Source organism: Gavia stellata, chromosome 5, assembly GCF_030936135.1.
Source record: "Gavia stellata isolate bGavSte3 chromosome 5, bGavSte3.hap2, whole genome shotgun sequence".
In the NCBI taxonomy this organism is placed as follows: Eukaryota; Metazoa; Chordata; class Aves; order Gaviiformes; family Gaviidae; genus Gavia; species Gavia stellata.
The window spans coordinates 13,514,608-13,532,837 of NC_082598.1; the positions used below are offsets into that span (position 1 = coordinate 13,514,608).

The 18,230-nt window shown below is 37.6% G+C and overlaps 1 protein-coding gene across 1 annotated transcript in view; it reads right to left on the minus strand.

The window, feature by feature from the left end:
* Positions 1-2,571: 2,571 nt before the first annotated feature.
* MAN2B2 (mannosidase alpha class 2B member 2) overlaps positions 2,572-18,230 on the minus strand; it is a 31,899-nt gene continuing 16,240 nt past the window's right edge. Inside the window, exons 7-19 of the mRNA XM_059817743.1 lie at positions 17,776-17,974; positions 14,253-14,443; positions 13,214-13,400; positions 12,170-12,303; positions 9,799-10,055; positions 7,660-7,851; positions 6,469-6,721; positions 6,253-6,363; positions 5,948-6,140; positions 5,134-5,286; positions 4,649-4,761; positions 3,633-3,750; positions 2,572-2,741 (exon numbers count right to left, since the gene is read on the minus strand). Coding sequence (XP_059673726.1) covers positions 2,647-2,741; positions 3,633-3,750; positions 4,649-4,761; positions 5,134-5,286; positions 5,948-6,140; positions 6,253-6,363; positions 6,469-6,721; positions 7,660-7,851; positions 9,799-10,055; positions 12,170-12,303; positions 13,214-13,400; positions 14,253-14,443; positions 17,776-17,974 — 2,196 coding nt within the window. The 3' untranslated portion in view covers positions 2,572-2,646. The remainder of the gene's footprint in view (positions 2,742-3,632; positions 3,751-4,648; positions 4,762-5,133; positions 5,287-5,947; positions 6,141-6,252; positions 6,364-6,468; positions 6,722-7,659; positions 7,852-9,798; positions 10,056-12,169; positions 12,304-13,213; positions 13,401-14,252; positions 14,444-17,775; positions 17,975-18,230) is intronic.

Below are 18,230 nucleotides of genomic sequence, written 5' to 3' on the forward strand. Positions count from 1 at the left end.
CCGACTTTTTCTCTGCTTATAACATTACATCCACCCCCTTTTCTTTTGTGTGTCCCGTCTGATGTATGGTTTGAAGTAGTATTTAAGTACAGAGTGGCCTGATTTCTATCAAGTCTTGATGTAGCACCACAGTATTTCTCCTCACTATCTTGATACATGTGAGGGAAGAAAAAGGATGATTACTAAATGGGTCCTTCTACAGAGATTTGAATGCCTGCAGGCTTCCATTTGCTTGGGCTGAGATTTCTCAGGAAAAAGAACATATAAAATATGCAACGACATCTTCTAGCTGGAATGCCATGCTTTTTACAGACCACAGTCTTGGATGCCTCTGGTGCAATACAAGATTTGACTCTGGCAAATTATTCCCTGATGGCCAATAGCACTGAAATAACTCCAGATAAAATATTCTGTGTTGTTTCTTTTTCCTTTTTCTTTTAAATCAGAAAGTCTCCACAAATTGAAGTAGAAAACCCCCCAACAGATAAATCAGCTGGTAATGAGGTATTCCTGTTTATAGTATCCTGCATACAGAAGGTTTTTGTAGGATTTGTTCTAACACAGCCTACTAGAAACATATCAACCTGACATCTGGGAAAGCAGCGCCCAGAGTTAGCAGCTGTAGAATCTTTTACTGCTTGGCTGGGATTGACCATGCAATTGCCCACTGAAGATACCGTTCAATTTTTATAATCTACCAGCATGACTTGCTGTTACCAGAATGTGTGTCAGTGAATACTACTTCAGTCACAAATATATGAGTTGTAATCCTACCACTGTGTAACCTACACAGTATACCCATCACAATACATGGCATAACCAAGGAGGGAATGAGAAAAGATGTACAAGCAAAGAAAATGACTTAGCCGAACACATTTCATTTCCCAAATATATACACAAAACAAAACGAAAAACAGCTGCCATCACGCCTTACTGCATCCTAGTTACAGTGCTATATACTTCCCCTTTGGGTTTAATGTTGCAGGAAAATGGCTTTCACTACAGCAGGGCAGGCTAGATTGGCATATCACTAAATATTTATAGCCAAGTATGAAAAATAACCAATAGAAAATATGAAACAACCTTTCTTCATCCAGTAACTGAATGTGGCAGTTTCTGCAGTGATTTAAATGAGATGCAACCAGTTAGTACACACAGGCTGTGTACACAGAAAAATTGACCACCAGCGCAGCTCTTCCAGCATAACTACTTCATAACAGCTATTCTGGGAGAGCCCTTTTCACTCTGTTTCCTTTGTTCTTGAACAGTGTCTCCACATGGAGGAAATTATTGCTGAACAGCTGAAGTAAATCAGAACAATTACCACAGTAAAATGTCATTTTTACATGATTCTAGATCTGGAAGTATTAATTGACTGAAAAGGCACCTATTTTCTTCTTTTAAATCTATATATTTCCCCTTTCAGTTTTACATTTCACTGATCAGAAATACAGTTTTGTACAGTGTTGCACCAAGCATTATTCATCATTACCACTGCAGTGAAGTGACTGACTTCATTCTCCTCTCAGCTATGTGCATTTTCATGGTGAATAAGTAAAATAAGTAGAGATGCCCAATGGCACATGAACAGAATCAGATTCTACAGCTCCACATCAATTAGAGTGAAGATGAAAAATAGAAAAATACAACTCTTCTTTTGGACATAAATACATACAAGATATTAGGAAAGCTAGCTGCTGCCCAAGTTTCCTTCTGCTGCTGCTCAATCAGATCTGCTTAGAATTTATGCTTACTGCTCGTTTAACCCTAAACACAGTCCTCCGTAATTAACTTCAATGTGATGCTAATGAAACATTTCCTGCTACCACTATGCACGTTCTTTGAGCCTGAGAAGTATGAAAGTTCACAGTGTCATAACAACAGTGTTCCTGCGTCAAGTTACGTGATGAGTTAGTTACTGGCCATGTGACAATACACCTTCTGTCGACAGACTAGCTCCAGTTTACCCAGAACGCACGACTGAACATCCAGGACTGGGATACTGCAAAGCCAAGCCAGTCCGATCTGAACCTTAAGAGACACAATTTAAATGAACTTATTGAAAAGGAATACAAACAGTACATTCAATTTCAGTCTACATTGAAGCAGAAACTTTGCCGTTGTTGCCCAAAAGACAGTCGCTGAAACACGTGACAGGCATACCTCCTTGCGTATAGAAACAGAACGTCATTTGGCAAATCACTATTCTCTCATTTGGAAGTCATCTCCTCTAACAATAAAAACCCTACGAAAAGACTCTTAAGATCACCACTAATTAGAAAGACAATTCAAGACTGTAGGACTAATATGACTTTGTCAGTGCTCCACAGTGAAGCATCATAGAAGCCATCACTTTAAAACCACCCACAGCAAGCACAAAAATGTTCAATATGCTTGCACTGCAACACCAAGGTAATCTCTGTATTTATGAATTGAACGTGTTTCAGAAAAAAAATAAGTTGTAAATAATTAACCAATAAAAATACTCACAACTCAGGCCAACAGTTTAATTAAATTTAGAGTTTATTCCAAAATGACTATTCCTTTCATTAACAGCAGTAGGATGTTTTTCAAGATCATCACTCATGTCTTGAAACAAATATTGGAAACTATTACATATTCAGTCCTGAAATACAATGTCAAACTTCATTGACCTTGAAAATATACAAAGAAAGTCCTTATTTCTTTTGGGTGAACAGTTACTATACAGTTTTCTGAGGTCTCTGTACTGATGGAGAATCCTGTAAAACACAAAAACGTTGGTAATTTTATTCAAGAAGCAGCTTTACTCAAATGTACATGTTATTCTCTCAACAGTTTTAACTCATCCCTTCCTTGAAAGCTGGTGTTTGAGTAGATTCTCCTCCTTAAAGCTGTAAGTAGTATGGAGCCTAAGATGCAGCCATTCATAATATTAAAATATACAACAATCCATCTACTTTTCACACACTGACTCACACAGAAAACATGAACAACTCCCCAGTCATGCACCTTTTCTTCACCATGAGTAAACAGTGAGCAAGTTACTAGCTGCAGGTCAAGCAGAGCTCTAACTGCCACCTAACCCAACCCAAAACCTCTGCAAGCTTTCTACAGGCACATATATGGATGTAAGTGACAGTAAGGACAATGTCCAAGCAACTAACTGGAATAAGAAATGAAATGAGGTCACCCACAGCATTTGACTTGAGTGTCAGCCCTAACTTGAATCATATCCACACAGTCCTTTAAGCTGATTACAGTGGGGATTTTTAACTGCAGCTGTCTGTTTTTCTGCAGCACAGGCTTAAGTTTAGATTAACACAATTCATCAACATCTAACAAAATCAATCTGTGTCACAAGTGTGAATTCATAAAGTAGCCATTTCTATCTGGACAAAGATAACTTCAGAAACATTTCAAGCTTTTTAACACTTCTAGGCAAAATAAGCTATCAGAGAAATACAGTAGTCTAGTACTTGCAGGGAATCTTTGCTAAATGTTACTGCTTGCAGGCTCTGCCAGATACTAAGTCAGTCATATAGAAGAGGAATACATTTTTAATCTTGCAAATATTTTTATATTTTTAATTAGACCATTCATCAAGCTTCAGCAGTCAACAATACAGACACCAATCACTTTATTCCACCTACCTTTGCTTGGATATTGTGCAGTCTTCCATTTCCACCGCTTCAAAGTGTTTACATCCCAGGTGCCTGTGAGTGATCGCTCTTCCACTAGCATCACTGATCCTAATCCCTTTAGCAAAGTCTGCAAGTAAAGAAAACACAAGGAATCTAACCACAGTTTATTGGAAATAGCATCACACTCACGGTCTAGTACACGGTTAGACCAGAGTAGAACTTTCGTCTCTAAGATCGATCTGTTAAGCAGAGCAGTAGAGATCTTAAAAATCTGCTAGGTCATGCAACATAAGGGCAACTACAGATTTACCAGGCTTCAAACTAAGAAGCTGAGGTGCTGAGAGCTTTCTCTGTGTTGGAGCAAAGTTCAGAGCCTCCTAGTGTCTCCATTCAAGAGCTGAAACTCACACCGGACTTTTAAAAACAAAACAGAGAACCCTACACCTTGTTCCCAGTGTTTCTGTCATCCCAATCAAAATTTCCTATTTTAAAATAATAAACCCCTGGCATGTATTATAAAATAATCTAGTTCTATATGAAAGATCAAATAAACAAGAAACTGAAAATACACAGTACATGATGGAAATGACCAAAGTTTCAGCAACTTGCAGAAATAAACTATAAAGGAAAAAAATGTTTCTTTCCTTTAATTCTGTCCACATTTCATTAACTATAGGTACAACTTGCAATAACTAAAGAAACAGCAAAGCAGATTCCCAATCTCTGCACTGGTTAAGGTACTGCACAAAGTGTTATATAACCAAGAGCTCAACAGAACCAGTCCTACAGATATTTATGCAGTTCTTCATGCTGTGCCTATGGCAACTTCATCTGACGTAACAGCTTCTGTGTTGTAAAGCTGAGTAAAAGTAAGACCTGCTTCTCTCTGAGGTTAAAATTATACTAGTATTTTTGTATCCATCTTTTGTGGGGTCCCTAGCACACAGAATGTTTCATTCCAGAACCAGTTCTCTCTGGAACAAAAACACCTCAAGTGGCATTCTGTCTTGAAGGATTAAATTTACCTTCAGATTTATCATCACATGTTGAGACAGCACAGGATCCTCTCCAACTTCATACAAGTGCCTAATTCTTAGCAGGACACGCCTGAAGTCTGCATCACCTAGCTTCTGTTTACCTTTAAGAGAAAACAAAATGCGAACATTTTCTTACTTTAAAAATAAAACCAAATTTTCAACTTTTTTTTTTTAGCTTTACACTCTCATAATTTAAACTTATTTCCCATTTTTTTAAATTAGCAAGAGGACTAACAGCAAGAACTACCCAGCTCCCACTGTTGACAGGAATGACACTAACAGGCATGATGAACTAACTCATGCAGGAGAAATATTTTACTATTTGAGTAGAGCAATCATACAGTACAATTAACTTTCTTGATAGAAAAATTTAACAACTTTAATAAATAAAAGTAGTAGCCATAGAAGATAGAAAGAAAAGAAAGCCAGCTTCTTTAAATGTAACATCCAGCCTCCCTTTTGAAAGCACCTACCCATGCGAATGCTGTGGACCTGCTCTGCATGATTAGAGCTGTATCTCCACCCTGGAATGCTCAGAGTCTGGAGATGAAGATTAGGTGGGAGAGTTACAGATGAACAGTGGACTGAATTCTGCTGAAGTTGTCCTGGTAGCTTTGGTTTATCTCCTCCATGCAAAGTGAAATAAAGCAAACATCAAACATCCATCACACACACAAGCCTGGCTAGGGTACTGTGGAATGGTAAAGAGATTTTTGCTTTTTCTGCCAAGGCAGATGCAAAGCAGATGCTATGCTTTCTCCTCCAAGCCCATCTGAGATACAAAGCAGAAAGCAGCACAATTTTAACTGCTGGAGAAGTATATTAGAGCTTTCCATAAAGGAAATTTCACTGCAGCTTGAAGTTGCTATTCCACTACCAGTCTTCAGTTTTAGTTAATAAGTAAACCAAATATTTTTAAAAGAAACACACAAAAATGATCATTAAGGACTCTGCATCCAGGAAGCTGATATATGCTGCTCTAGCTACTTTGCACTAATTCCCTGTGTGGACACTTTGTTCTCATCTGATGCTTTAAAATTTATTCTCTTCTGAAAGTAGAGATAATTACATAACAAGAGAAACAGTTCATACACTTGGACAACATCCACATTTGAAATTAATGCAAAGTAATTAGCAGGCTCTAAATCTGCCTCCTAACTCACTGTATACTAACTTTGCCACACAGGAGGCTTGAAGTCTGCATTTACAAACTTAACAGAATAAATCAGAGCAAAATAAATAACCCATTCGTATGCTAAAGATAGCACAGGAGATGGAATGAGTTACCTGATAACGCTCCAAACATTACTACTGGCCTGTGTTCTAACGCCAGTCCACTTGTCCGATACAAAATATTGGTGACAGCCTTGGTTCCTAAAATAAGCCAAATCACAGGGCGAACCACTGAAGAGTCATTCAAAGTGAGATTGTAATTCAGGTCCCACTGAAGGTTGTTCCATAGTCTCCTGTGAAGCATCACCTGTATTGGGAAGGTAAATGTCACAACAGTAATCAGCCATCATGCTTTACACATATATTATCAGCAGCCATGAAATTATGCTTTCCTAGAAAAAATTTTTTTCATATGTTACCTCCACTTGTCCATTTCCTTGACTTGAGACACCATGAGCTCTTTCTGCAAGCAGCATCAGTCTTGTGGTATCGTCTTCAATGTAGGCAGTCTGGACCATAGGATAATAGTTCTGAAAACACACAGTAAATAATGCAGTGATAATATTAATTTAGGTAACAGTAATGGAGAACGAAGATAAGACACAACTGACTTAGGATTACACCTTTGTGCCTACCCGAGCCACTGTGTTATTCACATATGCCTTGAATGGTCTTTTCTGAATCTGATATCCATTGCCGTCAGTGTAGAGTAGCTGCCTGGTGTTTAAATTTGTGCTTGTTCTTAGAACTGCTTCACGATTTAATTCCAAAGGCCCAATACTGTATTCTTGCTCTATCCTATGGCAAAGTAACTTCCCATCATAGCCTTCTGGTACTGTATACAGCCTGGTATATACTGCATATATGTAATCCTGAGCAGTAACATTACTATGAAAAAGAGAGGAAAGATATGCAGAGTTTATAAAGCGGAGCACTTGATTGGTTATGTCAAGACTTGCAAATGATTCATGATGTCATCCTACACATAGGCAACTTTCTTGCCTTTTTTCTATATATTTCATGTACAATTATTTTAAATTTCAATTTAATTTTCAAATGTACAGATATTCAGCTGGAGTAAGTGATATCCTACAATTTTCTTTAGTGTTGCAAGTGTAAAGAGGACTCTTCATTTGATTAGAGAGGCTCTGTTTTTCTCAAAATCAACAGAAATTTTTAAAATAATCATGGCTCGCTAAGCAACACATTTACATTCTACAGAATACATCTATCTTTTCAATCAGGGCAACATAAATTTTGATGCAAGAATTCCACCGTTTTCTAAAGGTCCTTCTCAACTACAATCCTTGTACAATGCCATGTAAAGAAAAAGGCTTCAATCAAATAACCAGATTTAAAAGTGGGTGAAGGGGTTATAGACTAATATAATTTTAACACAGAAAAGTAGCTCGTTCATCAGGGGGCAGAGTGTCCTTGTGTAGAATTCATTTCTCCTTTCTCTAATTTGCTTGTAAGGAATATATTCACAGTTATAAAAATGAACCATTATGTCCAAATTCCACCCATGTAAGAAGATGCAATTGTCATTGAATTGTATGGAACTAGGATCCCAACAGAAGCTGCATGATAAAATGGACCACAGAAGGTAACTGAACAATCTTCACCTCCCTCCCTGCAGCAATATGTGCTATTTAAAGGAGGTGCTTCCTCAGCACTACATTTAGCAGATGCATGCTAGTTCTTTTGTCTAAATCCTAAACAGTACGCAGAGCTCACTGTTCAGAAGTAACTACACAGAATTAATCTCATACATATCTACAGAGAATTAAACATTCCAGTGAAGTGAAGCTGTAATGGTGTTGTACCTGTAGAAATACTGCCGTATCTCTGTCATCAAGTTTCCAGAAACCACTTCCAATCCCACTGCTTTTGATACTGGAACAGCTGAAGCATTTGGGGCAAATAAGTAGTTATCTGAAATGGGTCCTTTCATCACGTCTCCATTCACATGGTACTCAAGGAACTCCTGGGTCAACTGGACAGTCTGGTTAGTCTCCCTGTGAATCCGCAGAAGATGAAAAATTATATTACTCACAAACACATTTTGTACATAACAGATGGAAAGCTGAACTGCAGAATGTACAGAAATGTACTGGGAATATACAGAAAAAAAATCTGTTTCCTCAGAGTGAATAACTGATTTTATAAGATCTAAGAAATGAGGACAGCAGAGAAAAAGTGCTTCCCATCAAGACATCTGTCAGTGTGTAAATAAATCGAGTTTCTATGTAATTTTATACTTTTGTAAAACAGAAACATCTTAAGACAGAAACAACATCTACATTAGCTCCTTGTTTTGTCATGAGAGTTGCTGCAGAATCAAAAACTACCCATTGCACCATATTAATGAATAATTAGGTTCATTTAACTGACTTTGTAGCTAGGTAAACCAGCACAATGCAAGTTTCAAGGTAACAAATATAATGGCAACAGGATAGCAAAATTTACAATCGCTCGGTGCTTACTTTGTCTCCTCCTTTCTCCCCTGAAGCTTTCAGTTTAGCTATTCATGACTCGATATCCCAGTCTATGGAAAGTCATATGAAGGCAATTTAAGATGCTATTGCGCTCCCCTACCTGCTCTGCTCCTCTTTTGGAGTTTTGCTGGCAAAACAGGAAAAATCACTTAGTCTGACATACAAATTTAAACTGCCAACCATTTTAGCTAGTGTTAATACAGTGACATACAAACTCTAATGACTGAGGAGCAAAACATATCCAAGTCTTATCTACTACTCCTGTTACAAGGCATTTCCAGTGCAGGGGCAGGACCTAGAAGTTCTAACTGTTGCAGCTAAACTTTATAAGGCTTCACAGTTAAAGATCTGGTTTTTTTTAACCTTTCCTCCCATTCTGACCTGACGCCTCGTACTTTCCCATTACTCCCACGCAAACTTTGTGAAACTCAAACATTCTGGGCTTGCCTAAAGGCTTGTGAAGAAAGCGATTATTCCATTTCTCCTACATGCTGAATTCCAGCTCTTGCTGCCTGCCAGAACAGGATGGACAAAAATGGGATTTGAATTCAGATTTTTGGTCTTCCTCATTATATTTCTTATTATATTCCTCATGGAATCTGGGAACAGTTAGGATCTGGAGGCACTTTGAGAAAATACTTACTCCAGGGCTCTTAATTAAGGCACATCTATATTTTTAAAGCTGATTTTAACTATACTGGACAACAAGTTCTTGCTCTAGGAGGCAGAATTATTAACAAAAACACAAAGGTGAAAGAGATCTAGTAGTCACTAGGCCAATGCCAAAGGGGTCAAATCTTCCATCAGTACATAGCTGACAATCTGAATCCTAAGCAGGCAAAAAGCAGCACAGCTCCACTGAAGCCGAAGGAATTGGTCCAGTTCGCACCAGCAGAGAAAGACAATCTGCAAACCCCAAATCTCACCTCGATCTTGATTGTTCTTCCATTTTATTTTCCTTATTAAATAGAATTTCCTTAGGTAAACATTTCTTTTAAAAAAGTTTTGTAGTTTTGTATCACAGAAACAGTGATACAGGACTTGGAAAACTACTCATTAGTAAGAGAAAGCTCTTGCTTTATCACTGAAGGCTCATTGTATAGCCATAGTGTACATGCTTACTTATTTATTTTTAATACAAACACACATTCATAACCCTTTAGTTCTACAGTACAATGAGATTCTGCTAATCCACTACTTAATACTGTGATACACCATCTTAGACCAATTGCATGGTTAAACAGGGCAACGACATTACAGAGATAGTATGGAATCACACCTAGGCTAGTGTTGATGTTTTTTGTAGAAAGGAGGACATGTGAGCTGAAGATAAAAAAAGAATAATTGTTAAGAACATTTTGTTAGTTAAGTCTCAGAATTAACGCACATGATACAGTCTTTTGACTTATTTTTATAAAGGTTGTTACAGAATCTGAAACATTATTAAAAACAAGCAGGCAATCTCACCTGTCTGTAATGCTGTGCATTAAATTTGTGTTTTGGTCAAACAAGACCTGGTAGCAGTTGTTAACCACAGGAAGCACCTGTCGACTTTGTTGATCTGCAAGAGTTATGTCTTTTCGCTTGTACTTGACTGATCTTCCAATAAATGCAGACTGCTTAACATTCAAGGGTTTAACATTGTATTTTCTGTAGCTCAGACCACTTATTGCAACAAGAATATAGAGATCATAGGTAGAAGGGGACTCCGCTGAGCTTTGAACCTGTATGTTAACATACACAACAATGCTCCATTACAGAAAATTAATTAGCAAACCAACTATCTTCATGTGTTGTAAGCCCTAAATTACAAAAATTAACTACTACTTTAAAAATAAGTTTCTAAACATGTCATTCTTATAATTCTTAATTATAATGTAAATCCATGCTGCTTTTACTTGGGAGTTTGGTGAACTGGGATTAAGTTTAGCCTTTCTGTGAAGGAAAGAGGGTTACCAAGCAAATTACAAAGTTAGATCTTATTTTAATGTGAACATGGAATCATAGATCTTGATTTAAGACCACATTGTGAAATGTCTGTATGAGCAGAAATAATCACAAATTAAACTAATCAAATGACAGAAAAGAGACTGAAACATAAGGGAGGCGACTAGTACAAGTATGAGAAAACTCATGGCAAGAGGAGGAAATACCCAGATGTGCCTTCACCTTAAGCAAGGCACATGGAGAAGGAGGTAGAAGCATGTAGCATACTTTTGAACAGTAAACAGAACACCCGTGTTACTTAATATCAAAATACCTTAAACAACAGTTTTTAATCATCTTTAAATTACATGTGTCCTGCCCATATAATTTAGTACTACTTTTGGTTTGCAGCAAGAAAATGGGACTAGAGAAATACTGTACAGATCACATGGACAAAGAGGTTAGTTACGACTAACCAGAAATTAAAGCAAGTTGTCTGTACCTTCACACTGTGATTTGCCATATGTCCAGTTACTCACACAGCAGATCTCCTAACCTTAGTGGTATCACAGGGCCTCTTCCCATTCCGTCCCTTGACTACACAACTCACACAAGTGGTGCAGAAGAAGGCAGGGCACTTACCAAGCATCAGTTCCTCTCAGCCACGTACCACATCAGGGTTCTGAGCTAAAGATTTCTTTCTCTCAAAAGGAAGGAGTGTGTGATATGAATGTACTTTTGAGCAGTACATACTGGAAGAAAAAGACCCCAAACCACCTTCTTATGACTGGTAAAGAGATTTCATTTAGCCTTAAGTGACTATCCACATGCATATATGTGTAACTTCTGGCAAAAGAGTACAGACCAACTCTGGAACAGAGAACTTTGTCTTTTTAAAATAAAGAATGACAGCTTGACTTCAGGGCATCCTAAATCCAGAAATATATGCTTTAAATATATGTCAATCTCCTCCTTGTATCTTACAAGGATAAAGTAATTGGAACGGTGGGACTTCCAGGAGGTAAGTGGCTGACAGGTAAGCATGACCATGTGCTAACCCAAGAGATTGATGGCTTCCAGATAAATGCAGTATGGTCTTACACTATCGCCACATATATATGCAGGAACAGGAGATAGCTGTTGTATATCACTACCTGACTACAATGTGTTTTGATGCATGGTGATAGTCATAAGCCACAGATAATAGAAACTCTGTCCAGCTGGCAGAACTTGCTGAGCTACCTGGCATCTCAGGGACAGAGGGGAGCATCTGGAATTGTGTCACGCCTCTTAGGCCTTACGTGCAGGAGGCATTCCTACAGGTTTATCGAGCCATTGATAACGACGCACTCTCTACAGCAGATGCTCCTGAGAAAGGCTAGTGCTAGCTTTCACTTGAGGCCAGTTTCATCTCTCCCAGGGAACAGGTGGCCTTGTCTTGGAGCCTGGCTATGACAGAATGATATGTCATATGGCAGCTGAATGTCCCCTGTTTCTTTTGGGCTTGTAAATAAGACCTACATTTCTTAAATCTCTTCTCCTCAAAGCAATCTGTCAATTGTACAATAGGACTGTCAATTGTAGGGCAGGGCTTCAAACACAACCAGTGTTTTTTATAGAAAGATAAGTAAGATAAGAAGTGCCAGGTCACACACAGCAGGCATGCAAAGGACAAACCAAACACACTAGAAGAGCAGTAAGCCTTTTTGGACATTAAGGCAAAAAAAGTCTAGTTGAGAGAACAGGCAAGCAAAAAAAAAAAAAAAAAAAAAATTCACTTTTTTGGACTAATACTTGTTTTCACTGTAATACTATATGGTATATATTACCACAGTTTGACAGGAGGTAGGATCAAGTCAGTGAAAACTGACAAGTGAAAGAAAAGCAACAGAAAGAAACAAAGTTGAAGTACCTGTGCTGGTACAGAATGTCCCAGTTCATCATGCACACTCATTGCCAATTGGCTGACAGAAACTGTGACAAAGGTAGTGATGTTCCATGCCAGTGGATTATAGACAACAACATACTGGTCAACATCCGTAGCACCTTTGTGCACACAAACAAAGCTATCAGTCACTAAACTATGTATTTTTAAAATGTGATATTAAAAAGTATTTGAGAGAGCTGTCTAGGTACAACCATCTTACAAAATCTTAAAATAAAACCCTGCAGTAAAACTTCATGACTGAAAAAAGGAAAACATTTTATAGTACTTCATGAAAACCTCTTCTGCTTTATTCTTTACCCGATAAAAAGAGACTGTGTATTCAGAAAATGACACCTGAGTTGAATGTAAATGCATTTAGTGAAAATAAGCAGCTTACCACAACTCATTGTCATGCAGTATTAACTTTATCAGCATTATACAGAAGATCAAATGAGAAGCCTAATCTAAAAACAACCCTGTAAAAAACCAAATCAGTCTGTTGCGCAGCCCATGGCACTACTTACATTTGACAGTTTAAAAAGTTTCCAAAGTAAAGATAAAAGGGAATGTACAGTCTTTAGAATAGACTTCTTAAATATTCCTTACATTTTTTACACCAACTGGCAGTACACTATAGCAAGAACGTTTCTTCACTGTGACTGCGCTTCTTACTGCATACTCTTATGTTGCATAGTAAGGTTAGTTTAGTAATTACCCCGAACAGGACCTCTTCCTCCCCTCCATTATATAGTTGAGGCCTGAATCTGGAAGCTAGGTCTAATATATGCACTGGGGCAGGGCTCTACCTAACATCAGTTTAAAGGTCCTGGTTTCAGATGCTTGAGATCCAAGAGCTCATAAATTCACCTGAGTTTGCCTCAGGTCTAGCAGGTCTCATAAAGCAAACAGGATTTTCCAGCCGTGGTTCACAGAACTTAGGTGGTACATGGTATGTTGATAGTTTTGGAGGAAAACATGACAGCTTTCTTAAGTTAGCCTGAAAATTGGAAAAGCTGTGTTAAAAAGTACCTGGTTTTCCTGAGTCTTTACTATAAATAGAAGAATAGACCTCTCCGTTCTTCTTTGCATTGTTCATGTCAAAGATTATGGAAGCCATTAACTTCTTTACATTGAACATTCCATACATCAAGTTATTCATGTACATGTCCTTCACCTTGGGAGACTCTGTGCCTGTTATACCATCGTGGTGCTGGACCTTAAAGAGTAGTTTGAAAGGTCACAATGCACAGGATGACACTTCAGGTTTGCATTTTTATTAACATGGTCCACTAACCTTCAGACATATAACTTAAAATAATAAGGTATTACAGCTATATTCACAGATTCACATTTTGCCTATTCCAAATTACTATATATAGAATGAAATGGTCAAAGACAAGATGCACACAGATTTCCCTCTACACATATTCCTCCCTTAATATTTAGAAATTACTGTAGTTACATATTTAGAGGAAAAAAAATACAAGTTACCAAAAACAAGAATGCAGCAAAAATACCATAACAAGACAGGTTTTTCATTTCCTGCTAAGAGCAGGTCAATAACTTAGCTGACAAAATATTTATTACCAGCAAAAGCACTGAGGCCTGTAAATGGTTAATGGTATGAGGCTAATCACTTAGCTGCAGAACTTTGAAGAAACAAATCTGTCTTTCCTCTTCTAACTTGCAGAAGTAGATTATCAATAGTTTTCAGTCAGTTCAGTTTTTGTTTGCTTATTTTATTTTAAAACCCATTTTGTAAATAATAAAACTAACAATAAGTAAAGGCATTTCACATGCAAAGTTTGAAACCACATACACTTCCACCAGCTGAAGAAAACATTTGCCAGTAACTATGTCTTGAATGCAAGGCTAAGGGGCTGAAGTCATATTTCAAGACAGTTTTTTGAAAAACTGCTTTATTTTTACTTATGACTTGCTAATGGGGAAAGTTATTTCTAAAAACATAAAAACAACCTTGAGACTCTCCAGCTGAAATGCTTAAGCAAAGCTTTGCCTTTGGGCAATAAACATTTTCATTCAAATTAAAAAATAAATCAATCCTTACCTCTGAAACTGCCCATCTAAGGCTCTGAAGTTGCTTTAAGGCTCCACATTTGCAGATAGAACTTGCTGGGTGTTTCAGGACATACTGTGTGAAAAAGGACTCTCCAGCATAAAGCAATGAACTTGCTCTCCTTGCAATTCCTTTTAATGTGCTCCGAGAAGTATAAAACCCAGTCCATGCTTGAAATGACTCTGTTAAGAGTTGAACAGTTCCAATACATGTCAAAATACCATTTCAGTTATCGCTTATTTGTTATTTATTAGACTACTACTGTACAGCTTCTTACATGAAACCTGCTGTGGGTTTATACATCAGCCATCAAATGGAATAATCATAAGCCCTACAGAGAAACACAGCCATAAACGTGCATTTTGGAAAACTACAATCTTTCCTACAGGCCTAGTAACGTGAGTGTTGATACAAAGCTGTTATTGACTAAGTTAACCTGTGTTTGCAGAAACTTCTTCTTTGTGGATCTGCACAAAACAACTTTAGAAGTTTCACTGAAGCATATTTTATTACTCATTAATAAAGAAAGTGGATTATAATCCTTGGTTACTGCTTAATGCAAGCTCTCTATATTCCTCCCTTTTAGTCAAAGGGATTTATCTTAAATTTCATTTCCTCAAAATGGAGTAGAAACAGTGATGTGATAACACGACTCCAAACTACTGCAGCACTTCAAACTACATCAAAAGATGCCCTCAGGTGGTCAGTGGAAAGTATTTCAACAGTTAATTTGTTCTAATATGTTCCAGTATCCCATAGAGTAAACTAGGAAAACAAATATTTGTTTTTAAAACCTCCAAATCTCTACTTAGTGGTGGGGTTTTTTGTTTTGGGGGAATTTTTTCTTAAATATACCACTGCTAAATAGTTTTTCCAGAGAGAAGTGGCAGAAAGTGCTTTATAAAAAGTGCATATAGGCTACCGTAACAATTTATCAGCCTAGGATCCAAGGCAACAATTAGAAAATGGGGTCTTTTGCTCAAAAACTCCAGGACAAATTCTTTTTGGCCTGAAAAATGCTATTAATTCAAACAGAACGACTTCCATTTCAGTTTTCAAGGTTACAAGCAGAAGAGTCACATATGCATACTAGCATGGTACAATGAATATAGAGTAGAAAAAGGAAATACTTATCCGGGACTTAAAACTTGATTTTCCAAGGCATATGTCAGAAGTGACACTGAGCACAATAAGTGACTCATAATAGAAAGAATGAGAGAGGATTAATCATCAAGAAGCAAAACAGTATGTGGGAGAAAGTGCACTCAAATCTATATTGCAATTGCAAGGCACAGTAAGTCATTTGGGGAAGAAATTGCATCTATGTGTGGGCAGCCACCTGGAACATTGAAGGTGCTGCTATTATGCAAGCTAATGGCAATTGACTACTACCTGTAAATTATGCCAAAAGATACAGGTAAGAGCCCAGATGTAAAAGGATATTAGCAGTTAAAACTGTCAGTGCATTTATCAGCAAGTTGTTAGATATGACATGATCCCTAGAGGGAGGTGAGTGAGTAAGGGATCAGTCTATGCAATGACTCACAGGAAGCAATAGTTATTTTTATTCATTTAAAAGTTAACAGACACGTTACAGAATATTGGATGTATAAGCTAAATTTGAGTTGTAATAGTCTGAGATATACATCCACAGTGCCAAAAAATGTGATGAAGTAGTGGTAGCTACAACTATATAGAAAGGTATTTTAATGATACCAATGATATTTTAATGACAATCCAGGCAATGAAACAAATTAATAGGCTTAGAAGCTGAGAAGTTAGCTGTGTCTTCTCTCTGCATGCTTCCATATGAGGCCTAAACGGGTAAATTTACTGGGGAAAAGGATTAAAGGGATGTTGGGTATGGCATGCCTTCTTTCTTATCTTCCCAGTACTTTTCAGTTCTGCTTGAAAAGCTAGGTTAGTGCAGCAAGTAAGCAAACAAATAACAAGCAGCTGCAATGAATTTGTGTCACATCATACTATGAAATTTCAGAAATACAGGTGGTATTTTTACTTTTTGAGACTTCATTTATAACACAATTTTCTTTTCCCCAGAACTTAAAACTATTTTCTTTAATGAAAAAGACAAGACTTCTCCTAGAGCTACAAGAGACTTTAGGGGTTCATCTACATTAGTGTTTTGTTTGGACCAGGAATGTGCTTTTGAAGTGAATCCACCAGTCATCCCTACCTAGCATGCTTTGCTTTATATAAAAGATCGGTTTTGGAGCTCACAAACCGGACTCCTGATGGTATGTAATAAACATTAATGGGCAATCAGTCCATATGACCAGATTCTATCCAATTTTCCCGGAATTACGTAGAGTGTGGACAGCAAATCCTCAGCACCAACTGTTTCACTTTGACCATTCCTATTCCACTGTACTAACAAAGAAGTACCTGAAGAGCTTCCAGATTGCCTTGGTCCCTTGGTTGCTTGCCTCACTTCTCCTTCAGGCATTCATAGATTACTCCATGTCACATTGCCCATCTCTGCTCTAATCGATGCATAATCCAGTTCTTTTAAACAGTAACAATGGGGCATGGCTCTATTTGGCAATGCATCCAGCTGTTTCTAGGTATCTTTCAGTTTATCAGTTTCCTTTCAGTTCCCTGGATCCTGGAGCACTGTGTCCTTACTACAGCTCATTTTTGGGGAAGAAGGGGAGAGGCGTAACATGCACATCTAATACTGCAGAGTACCTAGGAGACTACAGGTTATTTGTGCATGCTAACATATGGGAGGCAGAGAAAAGAATGAATTCCAAGTTAAATGTCCAAAGATGAAACAAATAGTCAAAATCTGTATTTGAAGCAGAATGAGTCCTAGGATCTTGGCTTTAGAGAGTTCAGAGAGGACCCCTCCAGTGTCATGAGAGACTTCTTGTATTAGTTGTGCTGGTACACCTCTGCGAAGCACCTTTGCTATCACGGCTGTCTGCTAACCAGTTCACAGTGTGTTACATACTTCGCAGTCTTTTTTTCCTTCACCCATCCACTGAAATATCTTACTGAATTTCAGCCAGGTGGCCTAGGCCTACAGGTTTATCTCATTGCTCACTGTTTTCACTGTAACAGAACCTGATTAGTGCAGTATCTATACATTTCTTCAGGTCATTAAAAAAATTTGGATGACATTACACACATGAATATACCTTGTGCTTAGCTTTCCTTTGCAGTCTATTGTTATTCAAAGACAGCAAAACAAAAACCTCAAGTTAGATTTCTTGCCAAGTTTGCCTGTTTCTATACTCTTTCTTTCAGGGTCTTTTCTTCCACCCACTGCTTCCAATGGTCCCAAAGAAATATTCCAACCACTGCCCTACCATCTTTCTTATACCACTAAATTGGGATTAACTTGTCTATTTGATGACATCTGGTAGTGTAAATAAATGTTATAAAGAGATGGTGGTTTCCTCTTACTTTATTTCTCATTTTCTCAATTTCCCTTTATTGAAATTTTAAATATGTACATTTGAGGCAGACATTATGCAGTTGTGAACTTAATTACCTGTGGAATATGGAAGAAAGTCTTGAGAGTCCCGAATTTCCCATGTAAGATTTCTGCTATAAACTGCCTGGAAGTAATCACCAACAGTGGCATACTGGACAGTCACTCCAAACTCATCAGAATGCTTGTTAATATAATCCAACAACAGGTCCATGTTAGAGTACTGAATAGATGCATTAAAGAACTGTTTGTCACAGCCCTGAAATTCCAAAAACAGAACAGCCAAATTACTTTAGGTCATGTAATTTAGAAGGATCTTTTTTAACACTAGTCTCTGTCAAAGTGGTATTTCTTTTGATCTTGACTGTCCATATATTTGTTACAAAATGTCAAGAATGGGTAGGGTTACTTGCACAGATCAGCTGATAACCAACCAGCATTACAGATAGGGAGAAGTGTGTTGACACACCATATTGTGCAAGAGCATGAAATTTCATGGTAGCAATTGGAAAATG